The sequence below is a fragment of the Cucurbita pepo genome, chromosome LG18 (assembly GCF_002806865.2).
Source record: "Cucurbita pepo subsp. pepo cultivar mu-cu-16 chromosome LG18, ASM280686v2, whole genome shotgun sequence".
Taxonomy (NCBI): Eukaryota; Viridiplantae; Streptophyta; class Magnoliopsida; order Cucurbitales; family Cucurbitaceae; genus Cucurbita; species Cucurbita pepo.
Genome location: NC_036655.1, coordinates 6,406,916 through 6,424,783, shown reverse-complemented (window position 1 = coordinate 6,424,783; position 17,868 = coordinate 6,406,916). Strand labels below are relative to the sequence as shown.

General features: G+C 37.9%; 4 protein-coding genes across 5 annotated transcripts; 2 read left to right on the top strand and 2 right to left on the bottom strand.

Moving 5' to 3' along the window:
- Positions 1 to 14: 14 nt before the first annotated feature.
- LOC111780547 (probable xyloglucan endotransglucosylase/hydrolase protein 23) lies at positions 15 to 1,476 on the bottom strand. The gene is made up of 3 exons (XM_023660973.1): positions 1,222 to 1,476; positions 937 to 1,130; positions 15 to 405 (listed from the first exon to the last, which is right to left on the bottom strand). The coding sequence occupies exons 1-3, from the start codon at positions 1,474 to 1,476 to the stop codon at positions 15 to 17; spliced, it is 840 nt and encodes a 279-aa protein (XP_023516741.1).
- A 2,792-nt stretch (positions 1,477 to 4,268) lies between these two features.
- Positions 4,269 to 5,604, top strand: LOC111779600 (xyloglucan endotransglucosylase/hydrolase protein 22-like). Its single transcript, XM_023659675.1, has 3 exons — positions 4,269 to 4,627; positions 4,715 to 4,908; positions 5,012 to 5,604. Exons 1-3 carry the CDS (start codon positions 4,358 to 4,360, stop codon positions 5,412 to 5,414), a joined length of 867 nt encoding a protein of 288 aa, XP_023515443.1. The 5' UTR covers positions 4,269 to 4,357; the 3' UTR covers positions 5,415 to 5,604.
- Positions 5,605 to 7,615: 2,011 nt separating this feature from the next.
- Positions 7,616 to 9,064, top strand: LOC111779724 (probable xyloglucan endotransglucosylase/hydrolase protein 23). Its single transcript, XM_023659844.1, has 3 exons — positions 7,616 to 8,119; positions 8,209 to 8,402; positions 8,486 to 9,064. Exons 1-3 carry the CDS (start codon positions 7,853 to 7,855, stop codon positions 8,892 to 8,894), a joined length of 870 nt encoding a protein of 289 aa, XP_023515612.1. The 5' UTR covers positions 7,616 to 7,852; the 3' UTR covers positions 8,895 to 9,064.
- Positions 9,065 to 10,871: 1,807 nt separating this feature from the next.
- LOC111779986 (calmodulin-binding protein 60 B-like) lies at positions 10,872 to 17,237 on the bottom strand. Of its 2 annotated transcripts, none has more exons than XM_023660209.1 (9): positions 16,972 to 17,237; positions 16,689 to 16,828; positions 16,236 to 16,311; positions 15,649 to 15,707; positions 14,260 to 14,753; positions 13,981 to 14,141; positions 13,703 to 13,906; positions 12,779 to 13,013; positions 10,872 to 11,890 (listed from the first exon to the last, which is right to left on the bottom strand). In XM_023660209.1, the coding sequence occupies exons 2-9, from the start codon at positions 16,790 to 16,792 to the stop codon at positions 11,319 to 11,321; spliced, it is 1,905 nt and encodes a 634-aa protein (XP_023515977.1). In that variant the 5' UTR covers positions 16,793 to 16,828; positions 16,972 to 17,237; the 3' UTR covers positions 10,872 to 11,318. The 2 variants fall into 2 exon arrangements, with proteins under 2 accessions (XP_023515977.1, XP_023515976.1); XM_023660208.1 differs by having other exon boundaries at positions 16,689 to 16,831; positions 16,972 to 17,236.
- Positions 17,238 to 17,868: the final 631 nt, after the last annotated feature.

Genomic DNA, 17,868 nt, shown 5'->3' with positions numbered 1-17,868 from the left:
CATGCAACCATAGTCTATGGGTTGGTGCGGACAGGGCACTCCCGAGGAAGGCCTTGAGGGAATCTCATTTGATCAGTGCAGTAATCATAAATCATATACTTCTTCCGAACCCATCGCAGCACTTTCTGGCTGCCTGAATCAAGCGCCTCCGATAGCCACGGCGTCGAGTTCTGGCCACACCACGACGCTGCATCGCTCCACACACATCCATTGGCATTGTAGCTCCTGAAGGAAGCCGTGAAGGGTGCTTTGGTCCAGTCCGTTTTCACTAGCCCTCCTCTTGTCGCCCACTCCTCCGCGTCCCATAAGCTCGCGTATAGCCTCATTGCCTGTTTCTTTGGATATGGCACCCCCTTGGTTTCCATGTTCTTGAACTCCCTTATTGGCCTCCCATCCACGTACCACCTAACACCATACCCCATAACAGTGCACACACTCAATCTAGACGAACACAAATAATTAAACACAGAAAAGGAGGGAGAAATATTGGCTACAGTCATGTACAATAAAAGAGAAGTAGAAACTATTATACGAACACGACTCTCCACAATGGTATGATATTGTCCACTTTGAGCATAATCTCTCATGGCTTTGCTTTGGGCTTCCCCAAAAGTCCTCATATCAATTAAGTTAGTATTCCTCACTTATAAACCCAGGATCATTCCTTAAATTAGCTGTGTGACTTCTATCATCCAACAGAAACCACAGCTCTCTACAATGATATGATATTGTCCACTTTGATAAGAACCACAACTCTCTACAATAATACGATATTGTTCATTTTGAGCATTAACTCTCATGAGACCTCGTATCAATGGAGATTATTGCTTACTTATAAACTCATGATTATTTCCTAAATTAGCCAACGTCTCCACTTATCAGAAAATAACAGTAATGAGACTATCAACAAGAAATGGTGCACGAGAGTGAACTTACACTACATGAGTAGGATTCCAGAGGAAGGAGTAGGTGTGAAAATCAGCAGTCGGATCAAACCAAAGGTAGAATTGTTGCTCCCTATCACCCTGTCCTTGTATATAAACATTGGTATGCACAATATAAGGTTGGCCACTCAAGTTTCCAAGGAACTCGAAGTCTATCTCATCCCACAACGACTCTTGTGAACGCAACTACAATAAAACATACACACAAAAATCGACGTGGTTAATTCAAACGACATCGTAATGGAATAAAAACAACAATAGAGAGGGTTGTTCTTACATAATAGGCCGTGACTGTGCCAGCTGAGTTGCCAGGTACAAGTTTAATTTTGATATCAAACCTGCCAAAGAGATATTGATTCTTGGACTGGAAGCCTGATCCAGAAGCTTTATCAAGAGACAGCGCAAGGAGATTGGCATTGTCCATGATTTGTCCTCGACCATCTCCCCAAGTTACGTCCACTTGTTGGTAGAAGTTCCCAGCAACACAAGGAAATAGAACAATAATCAAAAGCAGGCATTTTGAATAAGCCATTTTGTTTTAGTGAATTATGATGAAGGAATAATTTGTGGGTTTTTATAGCCGTCCCGTCCCACGAGAGGGGTTTAGCTTTGGGCTGGAGAGAATGTTGGAAAGTTGTATGTTGTTGGAGGTAAAAGTGGGAACGAACAGGTGGATGGCAAGAAAGAAGGCGAAGACATAAAGGTCAAAGGCATTCAAAAGGAATGGTTTTGGTTTTCAGGCATGATTAAGCAGACAACAAATGGTGGGAGATGGTTGTTGGAGAAGCAATATTGTAGTACAGGAAATGTAGCACCATTTGGCAAATTACTAGGTTTTGGGTTATCTGATTGGTCGGTGTCTCTGTACACATGGGAATCAGAGCAATTTGGACAATTTTTATTTCTAATGCTCCTAATCCATTTACATTCAAAATAAAAATGTGCACAAAGGATGGCCGCCCTTAATTTCATGAAATCCCCTGGACCAGGTTGGGTTGCTGCCTGACCATATACCGCGAAAGTTGGCGCTGGCTTGGCACCCGGCCTCCCCAATTCATAACCCAACCCAACCCAATCCAACCATAGAGTCTCACTTGTCAACTATTTTAATAATATGGTTGAGATGTTTCGAGAACATGGCTTCAATGTGCATGAATCATGTTATTAAAAACCAAAACAACACTGAGATGCAACGTTGTTGTGTTACAGACACACACAAGCAACATTTGTGAGCAAACAAACTTGAATTTGAACCAATTGTGTTTGATTGGCAAAAGACAAAAGTTCAACGAAGCCATGACGCCGTTAAAATCACGATGTGGACGGTTAAAAAGAGAAAATAACCAATCTTTTTTTTTAAATATATTTTACACCCTTTTTCCCTTTTATCTATATAATACAATTTATTGTCATCTAATCAATTAAAGAATAAGAGGTAAAATAATATTAGGATATATAAGTTTCATAAATTAAAATAACCATTTTTATATAAAGTATTTGTCAATATTAATTTACTATTTTATTTCATATTCTTCATCTTTTTTTTTTTTTTTTTTTTTTTTTTTTAATTTTCAATTAATCGTTTTAAAATTGTGAGTTTAAAATAAAAATTTCAGAAAATATTGTAAAAATAAATAAATGTTATTTTAGAATATAGAGATAAAGATAGAAAAGAAAAGAAAGGAAAAGCTATATAATTTTATTTCGAAAATTTCATTTATTAATTTAAATATAAAGTACTGTTTTACATCAATCATGATTCTCGCTTTTTATTTTTTAATTTTTTTTATAAAAACAAATCATGTAATTATATTGTTTATTCCATATCTTATCCTTATCCTTATCCTTTTACCTCAATACTAAACCACATTTAAAAGTTATTATTATTTATTTTTAACTAAATTTTCTTTGGACCATAAGTCACATCCCTCCATGTTGAAAATATTTTTAATTCATTTTTGAACATACCCATAATAATGTCAATTTTCTTTTAAATAAATACACGACAAAACTAACAAATAAATAAATCACGATCATTTATTTCCATTTCATTTTCTAATTTACACTAATCAAACAAGAATGTCATAACTTTAAAGTTAGGTAAATTCGTTTAATGTAGGCATAAAATAATGAAGTATATGTTCGTATCTTAATTTGAAACTCATAAATTTCCGTTTTAATTCACGAAATAAGTAATCTAGTACAAATTATAAAACAAATGTATCATAGATTTTTAAAAATATATATATATTATATAATTAAGGCTTGACAAGTGGCCATCAAATCAAGCAATTAACTTCATGACAGCTAATTTATGTAAAATAACATCAAATCCCAAACACACATCGATAAAGACATGCTTGTTTATCGCTAAAGAATGCATGAAGAGCCTCAAGAGCCTCATACCTTATATCTCATGGAGACCTGTGACATTGATATTTGATATAATCCCCAATCTAATTAAACAACTCATATCATTTACAAAATTTGATGTGGGTGCATTTATTAAATATTTAGAGTTTGGCCCTCCGAAATAAATTACATGGGGCCGTGTTTGATAACATCTAATTTGGATTTCTAAGTTTAGATCATATGGTTAATATAGTTTATAGTAAGATTAAGATGCTACAATAATTGTGTAACTAATTAATAAAAACCTAAGTTGGTGTAATATTTATTATATAGATCTAAGTTGTTTTAATGAATTGTGGAGTGGAGTAAGGTGGTGAAGAATAGGAAAAGAAAAAAAGAAAAGGAGAAGAAATGATGTGCATAGCGCCTTGAAGGGGGTGTTCTAAAGCTACTTTATAGACAATTATAAACATAAATTAATGATAATAATTAATATGTAACCGTAAAGTTGGGTTTTTTAAATTATCCAAGTAGTTAGAGGGTGGATGAAAAATGGTAATATATGAACTGAGGAAGGCCAGCTTGCAAGTAGGTAGGCGTATGAAAGGAAAAGGATAATGACTTTATGGGGCCAAATTGCATTAAGTACACTCAACCAGTGAATAATTCATATTATTTTGTCCGCTCATATTAACATTTCGGTAGCTTTACAAAGACGAGGGGAGAGGTGTGAGATCTGGTATTGGTTGGAGAGGAAAACCCAGAAACGAAAGCGACAATATCTACTAGCGGAGCGGAAAGATTAAACGTTGTTTATGAGCTAAGTGGAATTTGGGATGGACATCGCAAAATTTGATGTAGTCCCACACATTCATAGCCATCTGTGTCCAGCTCTTACTACTACACAGTTGGAGCCCCACAATTTGGGTCTGTATACGCAACCCCCTTCCCTCTCCTTGTATAAATAACTCCCCCGCTCTCCCCAGACTCCAACACACACTAATAATTACATTCCCCACGTTCACCATTTCACTTACAAGTACCACAAACAAGCCCACCTCATGGCTGCTGCTGCATTCTCATTTCTGCTACTCTTTCTGTCCCTCCTCTCTGTTTCCTCTGTTTTAGGTGCCAACTTTTACCAAGATTTTGAGATCACTTGGGGCAGTGGTCGAGGAAAGATTCTTAATAACGGGGACCTTCTTACTCTTACTTTGGACCGTGGCTCTGGCTCTGGCTTTCAGTCCAAGAATGTTTACCTTTATGGTAAAATTGATATGCAGCTCAAACTTGTGCCTGGCAACTCCGCTGGCACTGTCACCACTTACTATGTATGCCTCTTTACACACATTACATATTATTTACATGTATTTGATGTTAGTAGCTGATTTTCTCTGTTGGGTTCTTTCTTTTTTCAGCTCAAATCCCAAGGCTCGACGTGGGATGAGATAGACTTCGAATTCTTGGGGAATCTCACCGGTGACCCTTATACACTTCATACCAATGTTTATACCCAAGGCAAGGGCGACAGGGAGCAACAATTCCACCTCTGGTTTGATCCCACTGCCAATTTCCACACCTACTCAATCCTCTGGAATCCACAGGGGATCATGTAAGAATCATAACAACAACAAAGAAAAACATTGACCCATTAACCCATTAACCCAATCTAGTTTTAAACTGAAATTTTTTGTTTTTGTTGTTGTTGATTTCAGCTTCTCAGTGGACGGCACGCCCATCAGAGAGTTCAAGAACCACGAATCATCAGGCGTCCTGTTCCCAAAAAACCAGCCGATGAGACTATACTCGAGCCTATGGAACGCTGACGACTGGGCCACAAGAGGAGGGCTAGTGAAGACAGATTGGTCCCGAGCTCCCTTCACTGCCTCCTACAGAAACTTCAACGCCGACGTGTGCGTTTGGTCGGCCGGCAAGTCATCATGTTCCTCTGGAGCCCGTGTTGGCGGCAGAGGATGGCTGTCTGAAAATCTGGACATCACCCGACAACAGAGAATGAAGTGGGTTCAGAGGAATTACATGATTTACAATTACTGCACTGATGCCAAGAGATTCCCTCAAGGCTACCCTCCTGAGTGTGCCCTCAACACCGCCGCCTAAATTCAGCCCTCCCCCACGATGCATATTTGGTTTGCCTGCCGTACAAATTTTAGTTTATCATCTTATTATACTCGATTACGTATAAACAATATGGTGTTACAAGATACATATCTGGTTTTGCATGGCTATGCCTATTTGCTCTGTTTTCTTGGAAAAATCAATAATAATTGTGAGTCCTTTTTAATATTAACTCCTTAAAAGAGCTATCAAATTTAAGTAAATCTTAATTATTATTTTTTTTTAAATTAATTTAAAAATGAATTTCTTCGGACATCCGGGGAATGTGTCAGAGACAATAAGATACGTGTTGGGAATTTTAGACGCTAAATCCACCGTGTCAATCCAATCCTCTTTCGTTACCAAGCCGTCACAAATTATTAGCCAACTTTTTTGTATTAAATCTTGTTAAAATGAAATATTAAATTTATAACCAAAGTTTTGAATTAAAAGTGGGTGTAAAAAATTATTTCAAGTAGCATAAAGTGGGCGACTATATTTTAATATGATATCAAAATTATAAGGTCTACGTTGGACCATTAATTTTGTCATAAAGTCACGTGAGTGAATTGGTGTTTTTAAAATGTTTTTTTTTTCTTTTCTTTACTGTATTTTTTTTTATTACATACAGTATAAAATACATAGTATTTAGATCTAAACACAGTCTTCAAAATCACGTTAATTTAGAAACATTTTTTCAAAAGAAAAATCGAAAATTTATTGTTGTAATAAATAGATTTTAAAGAGTAATAATTGGAAAATCTCATTGAAAGGAAAAACACGTGAAAAAAAAATCCTCAAAGAAATAAATTATCTCTTCACCGACAATTTTTTTAGACTTCAATAATTGTGGAAGGATGCAAATTATGTAACTTCTGAACTATAACGATGTATTTACTAAATTATAATTTATCATATATATCATATTTGATAATTCCAATATAGTATGATATTGTCCACTTTAAGTATAAGCTCTCATGGTTCTGTTTATGGTTTGGAGCTCGGGAACAATCTCCTTTTGATTGAGGTTCGACTCCTTTTTTTGTAGTAATTCTATTGACACGATTAAATCAAGGACATGATTCTAATAGGATGACATGAATCACGGATAATACTTCTTACATAGGAGCATTTTTCTCGTAAATTCTCAAACAATCATGAGTACTAGTTTGTATGTATATATATATATATTGAAAAGCGTGAATATAATAATTGTTGATGCAGGATGCTCCCCTGTGTGTGTCCAGGGCATTTATGATGATTGTTGGTAGTCCATTTCAAGCAGAAGATCATCACCAACCCTTCCTTTCTGGTCCACATATAGACATTGATACACGAACCCGAGGTGGCCGCTCTCAATTCCTCATCCTTTCCCGCTCCCAAACAGCACCGACACAAATTCAACTCTTATTTCTTCATCAAACCCTTTTATCTTGCACACTATTAAGCCCGGAAGCTGTACCCGAAACAACCCAAAAGGTAACGGGGCTGCCTTCGTGTTGGTACTATAATACACAAAACTCCAATCAAATCACAAACATTCTTACCAATTTTTCTATTTCTATTCAGTTTTAAGGGTATGTCATAATTTTATAGCTCTCTGTTCCTCTCTCCTCTGCTCTAAGGAACTCCAAACCTTTATTTTGAGTTGGGCCGACAATAAGCATGAATAGGAACTGGTAGTAGGAAGCCGCCCAGTTGTGGGAGTAGGCCCTGCAACTCACCCACTAACCCTCGACGGTGGCCTGGGCCTACACTCACCAAACCCAAATGCCTGCCCTGACCCTACCGCATACCGCACCGCCTTCCTCTTCCATTTACTTATTTGCTTTAACTTAGTTGATAAGACATGTTTATATGAATCTTTTAATTGTTGAGAAAGAGTCTACGTTGGTTAACTAAAGAGGGAGGTTTTTTTGGGTAACCAAAGTCATATACACTTTTGAGATCGGTGGTTCTAACATGATATAGAGTCATGTCTTTAACTTAGTCATGTCAATAGAATCCTCAAACGTCGAACAAATAGTGTAGTTTATACAATAGCTCCATAGACTTCAAGGGAAAGCTCTAAGATCAAAATGGACAATATCATATCATTGTAGAGAGTCATGATTTCTAACCTCTTTTGTATATTCGAGATAATGCTTAGCTAGCATGCAATATCGATGGATCACAATTAAGACGAGACGAGGGAAATAAAGTAGGATACATTTTGAAATATTTGTGATAAGAGGGGGAAGCATAATTGTTAAAGTAGGGGGTGGGCAATTTTAGGAGGAATGCAATGCAAAACCGCGTTGGGACAGTGCCACCAAGAGCACTTGAAGTTTGATGGGAGTTTCGTAGGATCCTTCCTCTGCTTTTGCATTCCCAATACCTTCATCTCCTCTCTATAAATTACACTCAAAATCCCATCGCAACTCACAATCATTCAACCACAAATGGCTTCCACAACTCTGCTTCTTGTTACCCTCTTTGTCTCTGCCTCCCTTGTTGCTCTCTCTTCAGCCAACTTCAACCAAGATTTTCAAATCACGTGGGGAGATGGGCGAGCCAAGATTGTCAACAATGGTGAACTCCTCACTCTCTCCCTGGACAAGGCCTCAGGCTCCGGCTTCCAGTCTCAAAACGAGTACTTGTTTGGAAAGATTGATATGCAACTCAAGCTTGTGGCTGGCAATTCCGCTGGCACTGTCACTGCTTATTATGTAACCCTCCTTTCTTTTTTAACTCCCCCCTAAACTTGGTGATTGTGTAAAGCTAATAATTATGCTTCGTTTGTGGTGGGTTTTTGCAGTTGTCTTCGAAGGGATCCACATGGGATGAAATAGACTTCGAGTTCTTGGGGAATCTAAGTGGTGACCCTTACACTCTTCACACCAATGTGTTTAGCCAAGGCAAAGGCAACAGAGAGCAACAGTTCCATCTTTGGTTCGACCCCACTGCTGATTTCCACACTTATTCCATTCTTTGGAACCCCACTCGCATTATGTTCGTACCCATCATCTTATGTTCATCATTTCCTCCCTTTTCTCGCTGCTCTGTTTTGACTTTGACTCTGTTTTAACTTTCAGATTTTCTGTGGATGGAACTCCAATAAGAGAATTCAAGAACTGGGAATCTAACGGCGTGCCATTTCCCAAGAGCCAGCCAATGAGGATATACTCGAGCTTATGGAACGCGGACGATTGGGCAACCAGAGGAGGGCTGGTGAAGACGGACTGGACAAAGGCTCCTTTCACTGCTTCCTACAGAAACTTCAAGGCCGAGGCCTGCGTTTGGTCGTCGGGGGGCTCTTCTTGCAGCAGCCCCCCCTCGGGGTCGGGGAATGCCATTGCCAAGAACTCATGGCTGTCCCAAGAGATGGACTCTGCAAGTCAAGAGAGACTGAAATGGGTGCAGAAGAATTATATGATTTACAACTATTGTGCGGACACCAAGAGGTTTCCTCAAGGCCTCCCTACAGAGTGCAGCTTGCCATAGACACTGTTTTTAATCTTTTCCCTTTATGGGTTTAGCCTACGTTTGATTTTATTCATTTTTTTCTTTTTGGGGTTATGTAATGTTACGTGTTTTGGTAATATTCTCTTGTCCTTGTTTTCAAAACGTAATTCACTATATATAATAAAGTTCTCAATTTTCATTTTTTTTTATTCTTTTGATCTGAGTTTGATGTAATATTTTTAAATTATCACAGAAGATAGGATATATATTTATAATGTGCGAAGACCGATGGTTTTAGTGAATGGCAGAGGCGACGTACAGCTGGTGCAATTGGTGCGAGAGAAGGCGCCGTCTGCTGGCGGAAAGCCTGCGCGAGCTTAGTCGCAAAAATCGCGTCTTTTTCTTCTGTGGCGTAATGGGTATTATGGCACCTCCTTCGCCACTTCCCAATGCCCTGTTTCCACCCTCCACTTCCCTCCTCTTCTGCTAACTTCTACCTGGACTTCGATATCACAACCCTTTTGATTATTCTTGTTCCTCTTTGCAGCTTTCCTCAAAAGGGTTGACGTGGGATGGGATTGATTTTGAGTTCTTGGGTAATGTGAGTGGCTACCATTTTCAGGTCTTTTATCATCCAGCTTAGTTTTTTTTTTTTCAGCAAAACAACTCAAATTTTTATGATCCAGCTTAGTTTTTTTTTACTGACATGAACACGAGAGATGCGCTCAACTGAAGGTTTGACTCCACTCCAAACTTGTTTGGGAGTTTTATTTTTGACCGTCATTGGACTTCGATTCAGTACATGCACAGTCCAGTTGACTACTTCAAGCTAGAAACTTTTCGGAATTTTCTTTTCTGAAATCATACTACGAACCATATTCATAATAGTTCTATTTTTTCGTTCCGCAACTCTGTTCTACTGTGGCGTGTATGCAGCTGTCAGTTGTCTTTGTACCATTTACATCACAAATGATTTTTTCGTTCCGCAACTCTGTTCTACTGTTGCGTCTATGCAGCTGTTAGTTGTCTTTGTATACCATTTACATCACAAATGAGATATATTATTTGTACATTCATGATCATTCTCTTAATTAGCTAATGTGGGACTCTCTTCCAACAATTCTCCCCTCGAACAAAGTACACCATAGAGCCTCTCTTGAGGCCTATGGAGTCCTCGAACAGCCTTTCCTTGATCGAAGTCCAACTCCTTGTATGGAGCCCTCGAACAAAGTAAACCCTCGAGTCTTACAACTTATTTGTTTGACATTTAAGGATTCTGTTGACATGACTGAGTTAAAAACATGACTCTGATACTATATTAGGAACCACAACTCTTCACAATAGTATGACGTTGTCCACCTTGAGCATAAGCTCTCATGGTTTTTTTTTTCTTCTTCTTTTTTGTTACTCAAAAGATCTCATATCAATGAAGGTGTATTCCTTACTTATAACCGGCCCCTCCCCCTCCAACCACATACATTTCGTATTTGGTGCTTCAGCTTCTCGGTGAATGGCACTCCAATCGGAGAGTTCAGCAACTCTGAATCAATTGGCGTTCAATTTCCAAAGAAGCAACCAATGAGAATATACTCCAGCTTGTGGAATGCCGATGATTGGGCCACGAGAGGTGGGTTTGTGAAAACAGACTGGACCCAAGCCCCATTTGAAGCCTCCTTTAGAAACTTCAATGCCGACAGCGCTTGCGCTTGGTCTTCTGGTCTGGTCCAGCTTCTTCCACAGCTAACCAATGGCTCTCGCAAGAGCTCGAGGCAATAAATCGAAGAAGAGTTATAAAAGAGTATTGAACTAGAGAAGTTAAAGAAGAGAAAAAAAATATAAATTGAAGAGAAAATAGAAGAGAAGACATAAAGTTCAAACATGGAAACATTGATATGACAGATGAATGGAAGTTCAAACAGCTGAATGCCAACAAATAAGGTAATATTTACTTGAAGATGTCAGCAAATAGGCGCATAAGAATCAGAACAGTTATATTAATATGCATTATCAACCAACTAAAAATAACAAAGATTATTCATTAGCCACCGAACCATCTTTCATACAGTAATGGGAAACTTTTGAAAGCAACAAAAAAGTGTTGGGAATCCTTGATCCTAATCAATCAAACCACATTAAGAAAGGGTATATGAAATAAGAAATTTACCCTGTCACCGGCCAACCCATTCATATTCTTGGCCTACCAAAGGTAGAATGGTGACAGGAAAACATCTTAAATAAAGTCACTAGCAAACAGACACGAGTCACTGTACAGGAATCTGTACAAAAGTAGCTTCCACTGTTAATATGTTATACAGATACAAAAGACATCCTTTTGAGTTGATCCAGCGAGTGTCAAAGAGCATGAATTGTGTCACGTGATGAATTCCAAGATCTACAGAATGATGATGCAGTGAATGAGGAAGCTCTCAAATAACAGGCTGAACATCACCAACTAACCGAGTTCTATTCCTCATCTAACTCGACAAGCTGTGCGCGTCTCTCAGCTGCTTTCTTCCTGATGAAGAAGCCCCACCTCATTGCAGCTTTGATCTTCAGCCAACCCACCACAGCTTTTCCAGAACGGCTGCGATCGTCGAAATTTGGCATTGGTGAAGGCATGAATGATGGGAATGAAAAACCCTCATCATTGACGTTACCAGATGCATGCCCTCCCATGCTAAACATTCGCAACAAATGTTGCATATCTTCATTTTCAAGCAGTTCATGACTTCTCATACGAATCTCGTCCTCTGAAAAGAAGTCGTCAGCTCCCTTGTCTCTATTGTTCGACCATTCAAATGGATTCAGATTAGTTTCCTGAGTAGAAGAACCAAGCATCTGGAACCCTGAAGATGATGCTTGCGGAGGAGCAAGAGCCAAACCAAAAGCATTACTGTCATTTCTTGAGATATGAACTTGGTTAGAATTGCCAATCAACTCATTAGAAGTATATTGAGAGTTGTCAAACTGTGGTCGAGAAGTTGAATTCACAAACTGAGGCTGGGTTGAATATCTTGCGGCATTATCATCATACCCTGAATTGCCAAATACAAAGACAGAAAATAAAACACAAATTATAGTTAGCCAAACAATAGCAATCACCAGTTCTAATAGATGATGCAGTCCTAAGAAAATGTAAGGTGTGTATGCAGTTATTTGTGAGCTAGAACCAGAAGAATTCATATTATCCAACATAACGAAACCAAAGTCTATCACAAAGCCACAAAGCCACAAAGCTTATAGAAGTTTGTGGGGCTAACAGAGGAGGGGAATCTCTAAACTACTATAAAACAGCATAAAATGACCCCTCTACCTGCCAAGAGAATAAGACAATTTTTACCTTCATATAAAAAGCTTAATCGGTGCAAACAAAAAGATCATAAGTTCGTTGCCTCTTTCACTAGTATTGTAAACTACTTAAACTATAGTCTCACATGGTTGATTTATTTTCCATGAGAAGAGAGTTGAGGCTGATTGTGCTTCTCAGTTTATCTTCGGAGACTGAGAATTTAATCTGCTTATTGGTTAATGTATATTTGACCAACAACCTCAGTAGTGAAGAAGTGGAATACAAATCAATAAAGTAGTTAAGAAGTTTGACTGCCTTCACTTGTACATAAAAATGGAATTTCAAATTTTTGTGTCCACAATATGTCCATGCAAACAGTGAAAGTTAGTGTTTTCATGATTTAATTTCACTAGTGGAACGTTAAGAATAATATCTTCCTACTGCAAACCCAACTTAAAGGCACTGGACTCAAGGCTTTGCCAAACTGGACTCTAGGCACGGCCTTTACAGGAGTATTTATACTCTTATGATTTGACAACCACTAAACGAATCCCTTCCCACAGATAATAATCATTGATAATGATAAAAAAAATGCGACAATCCAAAAGCTTAATTACAATGATAGAATGGTTACCTGCAACTGAGAGTCCTGAATCCATTACAGGCTGCTGAGGCTGAACTGACACTGGCATGCGGGGGATTGACCCATGATCTAGAGTATTAGAAAGATCAAGATGACCGCCTTGAAAGTCATTTCGGGATGCATTCGACTTCTTAGACTGCTTAGAGCTCAAAAGTGACTTGCCATCGTACTCTACAACTTGATTCCAATTTTCATATGCTTTGTTCACTAGTGTATCTACATAAACCTGCAAAGTGAAGATATTTCTTAACCTATTTTTTAGGGATAAAGGTAGAAAATCATTATGCAGCATAAATGCCTGCCCTTCTTTGCGAAGCTTTCTTCACAAGGAGACAGGAAAAAAAAAAGACTATTATTGCTAACACCTAAAATCTTGAACCATCAATAATCCCTGAATAAAAGCCAATATCTAAATATCAGTAAGTAGGTTACAGATGAATCACAAAAGCATAAAAACACCTACATTCGATAATGGCAGGTTTGTTAGTTTCATAAGGTTATGGTGCGTTCTATGGGGATTTTTATTTTTCTTTTCCAATTGCAACAGCCTCAACAGATATAGTACAATAATTCCAAGTTGTTATAAGAGGTAGTAATTGAGGGAAAAGATCCAATGGCAAGGTGCATTCTGGAGAATAGCTTTCCTCAGACAGAGAGGACAATTTATAATTTTAAAAAAAAAAAAAAAAAAAAATCTTGCCAACTCTTAACCTGAACAAGACTGGCCCTTCTTTTTCATTCTTCAGTCAAAGAAAGTAACCTTGATCTGGTAAAACCAGCTGAACAATTTTTTTTTCAGTAACAGAAATGGGGAAAAGAACTAAATGAAGTAATGATCTTGCCAACTCTTTGCGAGGGTTTTTCACATGTAAATTACAATGATAGAAGTATAACAAGCATAGGTTTTAAATTTACCTTCTGGCTATCAGACAGAGAATCAGCAGAAAAGTATTGTTCCCCTGTAATCAGTCCATTGAGCTCATAGATATTGTTAAAAACAACACCAACATTTCTTGTTTCCTCTGGATAATAAATATACAGCTTCCCGCCCAGGACACAGGTCTTAGCATGTTCCAGGAGAGCATCCCACATCTTATTTGACATACCACTTCCAAGGATCTACAAACAGGAAATTCTTTTAGAAAGAGTTGTGAAGGATAAGAATAAAGTACGAGACAAGTGACAACACTTACGCTCCGTAGCTTTTGAGAATCTCGAACCACCATTCGGAGAAAATCTTCAACTGAGAATATTTGATTTTTGTTTAGCCGCTTGTGAAATGAACCATCCTTTCCAATCTTCTCCAATCTCCACACCTCATCATTTAATGCAGGTGGGTAATGTTTTTTATACACTGCGAAGTAAAACAAAGATTTAAGAAATCATTTACCCACTGCTCCTCTTCCTTCTTTTGCTTTTTTCTCTTTCTATTAAATAAGAACATAACTAAATATGACAAAGCATGAACCTACGTTCTCCTCGGTGATCTTTAACTGTAAAAGCTTCAGTTTTGGCTTCACGAATACGTACACCTTCACAAAATCCTGAAGCCACCTTTAAACCAAGTCTGAACTTTCTGCTCCTAATCCAACTTGAATTATCAGTGAAGGTCAGATCCCCTAGTGTTCCAACACCTTCCTTGAGGGTAACCTGCAACTCACCAGTCAACAGAGGCCTCTTACCTTCACGCTCTTTAACCACATGGCTTTCAAATTCTTCCTCCGTCCAATCTTCATCATCTTCATTGTTAAAATCACCTTCAAGTACCACAATGTCCAATTTAGACAAGGCTTCCTGACCAGACGTTACTAATTGGCCTGTGTTGGCATCAACCAGAACGACATGGATTGTTGCACCCTGTTCACCTTCCACTTTCCCTCCAGTGAATAGGGGAAGAGACAATCTAGTCTTAAAGTGCAGTTGCAAGTTCCTTCCATCAGGACCTTCAATCCTTTTAGGAGAAGACCTGTGAGTAAAAGTGTCAGAACATCATAGTAAACCACATAGAAAATGATCTAATTAAGCACAGTAAAATAGAATTATTAGTTAGTTCTCTATCTATAGAATAAATTTATTAACTCAACCAAGTCTAATCACCAAGGCTTCTGTCCCTTTGGATAGAATAAAACATGATTAGAAGGAAAAGCAAGATACAGACAGAGAGCAGTGGCTGAGATATGGTGCACGATAACGTGCCATGGATAATAGCATACAAGAATTCAGCACTAGAGTAAACATATAACTGGGGAAATATGAGAGTGTAATCTCCTCAAGCATTCCTATAAATGAATTACCAATTGCCATGAAGACAACAGAATCAAATTCCAAGTAGTGATTGCAAAATCAGACATGGCTAAGATGAAACACAACCAATACCTAGCACATGTAGTTTCAAAAGTCAAGAGCATTCCACCATTGGAACATATACAACATTATTATGTTTACCTATCAAACAATGTTTTTAAGCAAAAGAATACCACATTAGAGTTATCAGCTCAGGTAGCATTTAAAGCATAATGACTAGATCTACAAACAAAGAAAAAAGCATGCAACTGTGTAATAAATGGTTTTGATTAATCAAATCAGCAAACAGTAAAAAAAAATAAAAAATAAAAAATAAAACCTTTGATTACGAAGCAGAAAACTACCATGAGGTGTGCGTCAAGGGACAAGGACCAAAAAACACTTGAACTCTTCTAAAACGGTTCAATATATATTAAGATTTTAAGCAATATCTCAACTGAAAATAAATGGTATACTGGTAGTGAAGAATAATTTGTAGATATTTCAACATCTACGAGCACAAACCAGATATAAATGATTGGAAATGTAAGAAAAAAAAAAATGGATTCATAGTTGACCTTCCAGTAATTCTAGCAGGACCTATCTTAGCCAAAGCACGTTCCACTTCCTCACTAACCTGTTTAACACCAGCAGCAAGCAATGATCAGAGATGGCATATGAACAGGGAAACATGAAAAAGAATATATATATATATATATTTTTTCGAGTGTGGAGCAACAATCATGATGAAATAAAGAGAAAAGGGAAGAGTGGAAAGTGTAGATAGGATTAAATAAGGAAAAATAAAAAATAAAAACTACCAATTATAGGATTTTACAACTAAAAAGTGACATATTGCAACAGAAGGAATGAGAATGAAAATCCAAACTTGAATTAAGCCGTTAGTATATTTAGATAATCATAAACAGATTATTCTCACACTTGAACGTCATAAAAACATAGGCAGCCAAGTCTATAAAACCATAAAAAGCATGTTGGATGAGAATTAGTATCGCCCTCAGCAAGTGTGCAAGCAAACTAGGCAGCTTATAATGTGTTAACCAAGCAAACAACTACTCCCAAGGCAGACACCAAAGTAAATACTACTCTTAGTCAATCACGCTTATTTATAGACAAAACACAATATAAAAATCATCTATCTTACCACTCTACGGAGAATTGGTTCCAATGATGAGCAGAGCTTTTGTAAACTATCCACCTTCAGGGCTTCTACAATCACACTGCATGAGTATAAAGATCCATAAAAGCCTTGATCATTTGTATTGCTTAACCTTTTATTGAGAATGCATTGGCATAACAGTGTAAATTAACCATAAAGTAAATACACGAAACCATAATCAGAATAATTACTCTCATCAAGCAATCAATTGTCATGACACATCGAAGTAAAAGTCTTAAGTGATTAAAGTAAAGATCAGTAGGTATACACAACTCCTGATTCCTGAAGGGCTAAGCAGATTTATATCACCGACATACAGAGAGCTAAATTTAGTTCCAAAGGGGAAGGGGTACGGAAGAAACCCCTCGTTTAGAACACAACTGATCGAAAGCTGTAAGGAGCACGATGGTCAAAGAAATAGAAAAGTAAGTGATATACCTAGCTAGAGCTGGTCGCTTTCGCTCTGGCAGCTCATCTTCTCCACCCTCCAAGCTCCTTTTCTCCCTCATGGAGTTCGTCCTCTCCGGATACCTCCTCTGCATAACTTATCTCCAAGAGAAAATCCGAAGTTCCCAGATCTACTGCAACACCAAAAGCGGAACTTCATTCAAAACCCTTGATTGAAATCAAAAGCCGCCACCAACAACGAAACCCTAACTCAAATTCAAACAAGTAAAGAAACGAAAATCCAGCTCAATCCTGGAAAGGATACTATACTTACTGTAAAATTTGGAAGCACTTTTCCTACTTTCCCCAAATTATCCCCGATTTACCGGGAAAATCAAAAGAAGAGTAAGAGAAACAATCCAAAAAGCGATAGATAAACCAAAGAAAAGCGATTTTTGTGAGTAGAGAGAGAAGGATTAAATTCGGAGGCTTGTCTTGCGCAGACTAATATCCAACTCTCAACCCTGGAAGTAAGAACTCCAGATCAAAGATAATCAGGTGCTACGCGGCCCACATTCTCCTCGGTCATAGTCCACTGATGTATGAGAAAAGAGCGAAGCATCCAACGTGGGTTCTCCAGATGCAACGATGTCATGGGGCGAGGGAGCAGGCGGTTATAGGTTCCAGATCTGAATTTCATTTTTGGTCGCCGCTTGCGATTGGGGCAAGGGGGGGAAGGTAAGTGCGATCTGAGCCGTCGAATAATATGCGTAGGAAAGGAGGCCCCACATTGTGGAACACTTATATTTTGTTTGGGTTGGATAAGGACGTTGGTTCATTGTTGGACCCTTTTTGTGATATAATCTGAATTACGTATCTCTTACCATTTTAATCACTCCACCTTGTGCTTATCAAATTTCCCTTCCTTCTCTTCCAATAAATATTTAAAAATAAAAATAAAAATAAAAAAAAAAGATCATTTTTTGTATTTTTTGGAATGAAATAAACAGTGATCATAGGTGTGTATACAAAAGCCATACCATGGTTGGTGCAACTGTGCTTCCATAGCTCCTAATGTATCACCATGATATGATCCACTGAGAGGCAAGACCTGGATAATGTGAGTGACAAGTTATAAGTGAAAGACAGTGGATTGATTAGTGTAGTAAGAGCATGGGTAGCCAAGTAACACCTACATATCTTGCATTCTCTGCTTACAATCAAGGAAGTC

What these genes read in the sequence shown, in the direction of transcription:
- LOC111780547 (XM_023660973.1), bottom strand. Translation starts at nt 1,476, where the DNA reads ATGGCTTATTCAAAATGCCTGCTTTTGATTATTGTTCTATTTCCTTGT. An exon ending in GCACAGTCACGGCCTATTAT is followed by an intron (nt 1,131 to 1,221) that starts GTAAGAACAACC and finishes GTTTTATTGTAG; the next exon opens with TTGCGTTCACAAGAGTCGTT. An exon ending in TGGAATCCTACTCATGTAGT is followed by an intron (nt 406 to 936) that starts GTAAGTTCACTC and finishes GTATGGTGTTAG; the next exon opens with GTGGTACGTGGATGGGAGGC.
- LOC111779600 (XM_023659675.1), top strand. Translation starts at nt 4,358, where the DNA reads ATGGCTGCTGCTGCATTCTCATTTCTGCTACTCTTTCTGTCCCTCCTC. An exon ending in GCACTGTCACCACTTACTAT is followed by an intron (nt 4,628 to 4,714) that starts GTATGCCTCTTT and finishes TTCTTTTTTCAG; the next exon opens with CTCAAATCCCAAGGCTCGAC. An exon ending in TGGAATCCACAGGGGATCAT is followed by an intron (nt 4,909 to 5,011) that starts GTAAGAATCATA and finishes TGTTGATTTCAG; the next exon opens with CTTCTCAGTGGACGGCACGC.
- LOC111779724 (XM_023659844.1), top strand. Translation starts at nt 7,853, where the DNA reads ATGGCTTCCACAACTCTGCTTCTTGTTACCCTCTTTGTCTCTGCCTCC. An exon ending in GCACTGTCACTGCTTATTAT is followed by an intron (nt 8,120 to 8,208) that starts GTAACCCTCCTT and finishes GGGTTTTTGCAG; the next exon opens with TTGTCTTCGAAGGGATCCAC. An exon ending in TGGAACCCCACTCGCATTAT is followed by an intron (nt 8,403 to 8,485) that starts GTTCGTACCCAT and finishes TTTAACTTTCAG; the next exon opens with ATTTTCTGTGGATGGAACTC.
- LOC111779986 (XM_023660209.1), bottom strand. Translation starts at nt 16,792, where the DNA reads ATGCAGAGGAGGTATCCGGAGAGGACGAACTCCATGAGGGAGAAAAGG. An exon ending in CCTGCTAGAATTACTGGAAG is followed by an intron (nt 14,754 to 15,648) that starts GTCAACTATGAA and finishes TTTTACTCACAG; the next exon opens with GTCTTCTCCTAAAAGGATTG. An exon ending in TTCAGGACTCTCAGTTGCAG is followed by an intron (nt 11,891 to 12,778) that starts GTAACCATTCTA and finishes TTGGCAATTCAG; the next exon opens with GGTATGATGATAATGCCGCA.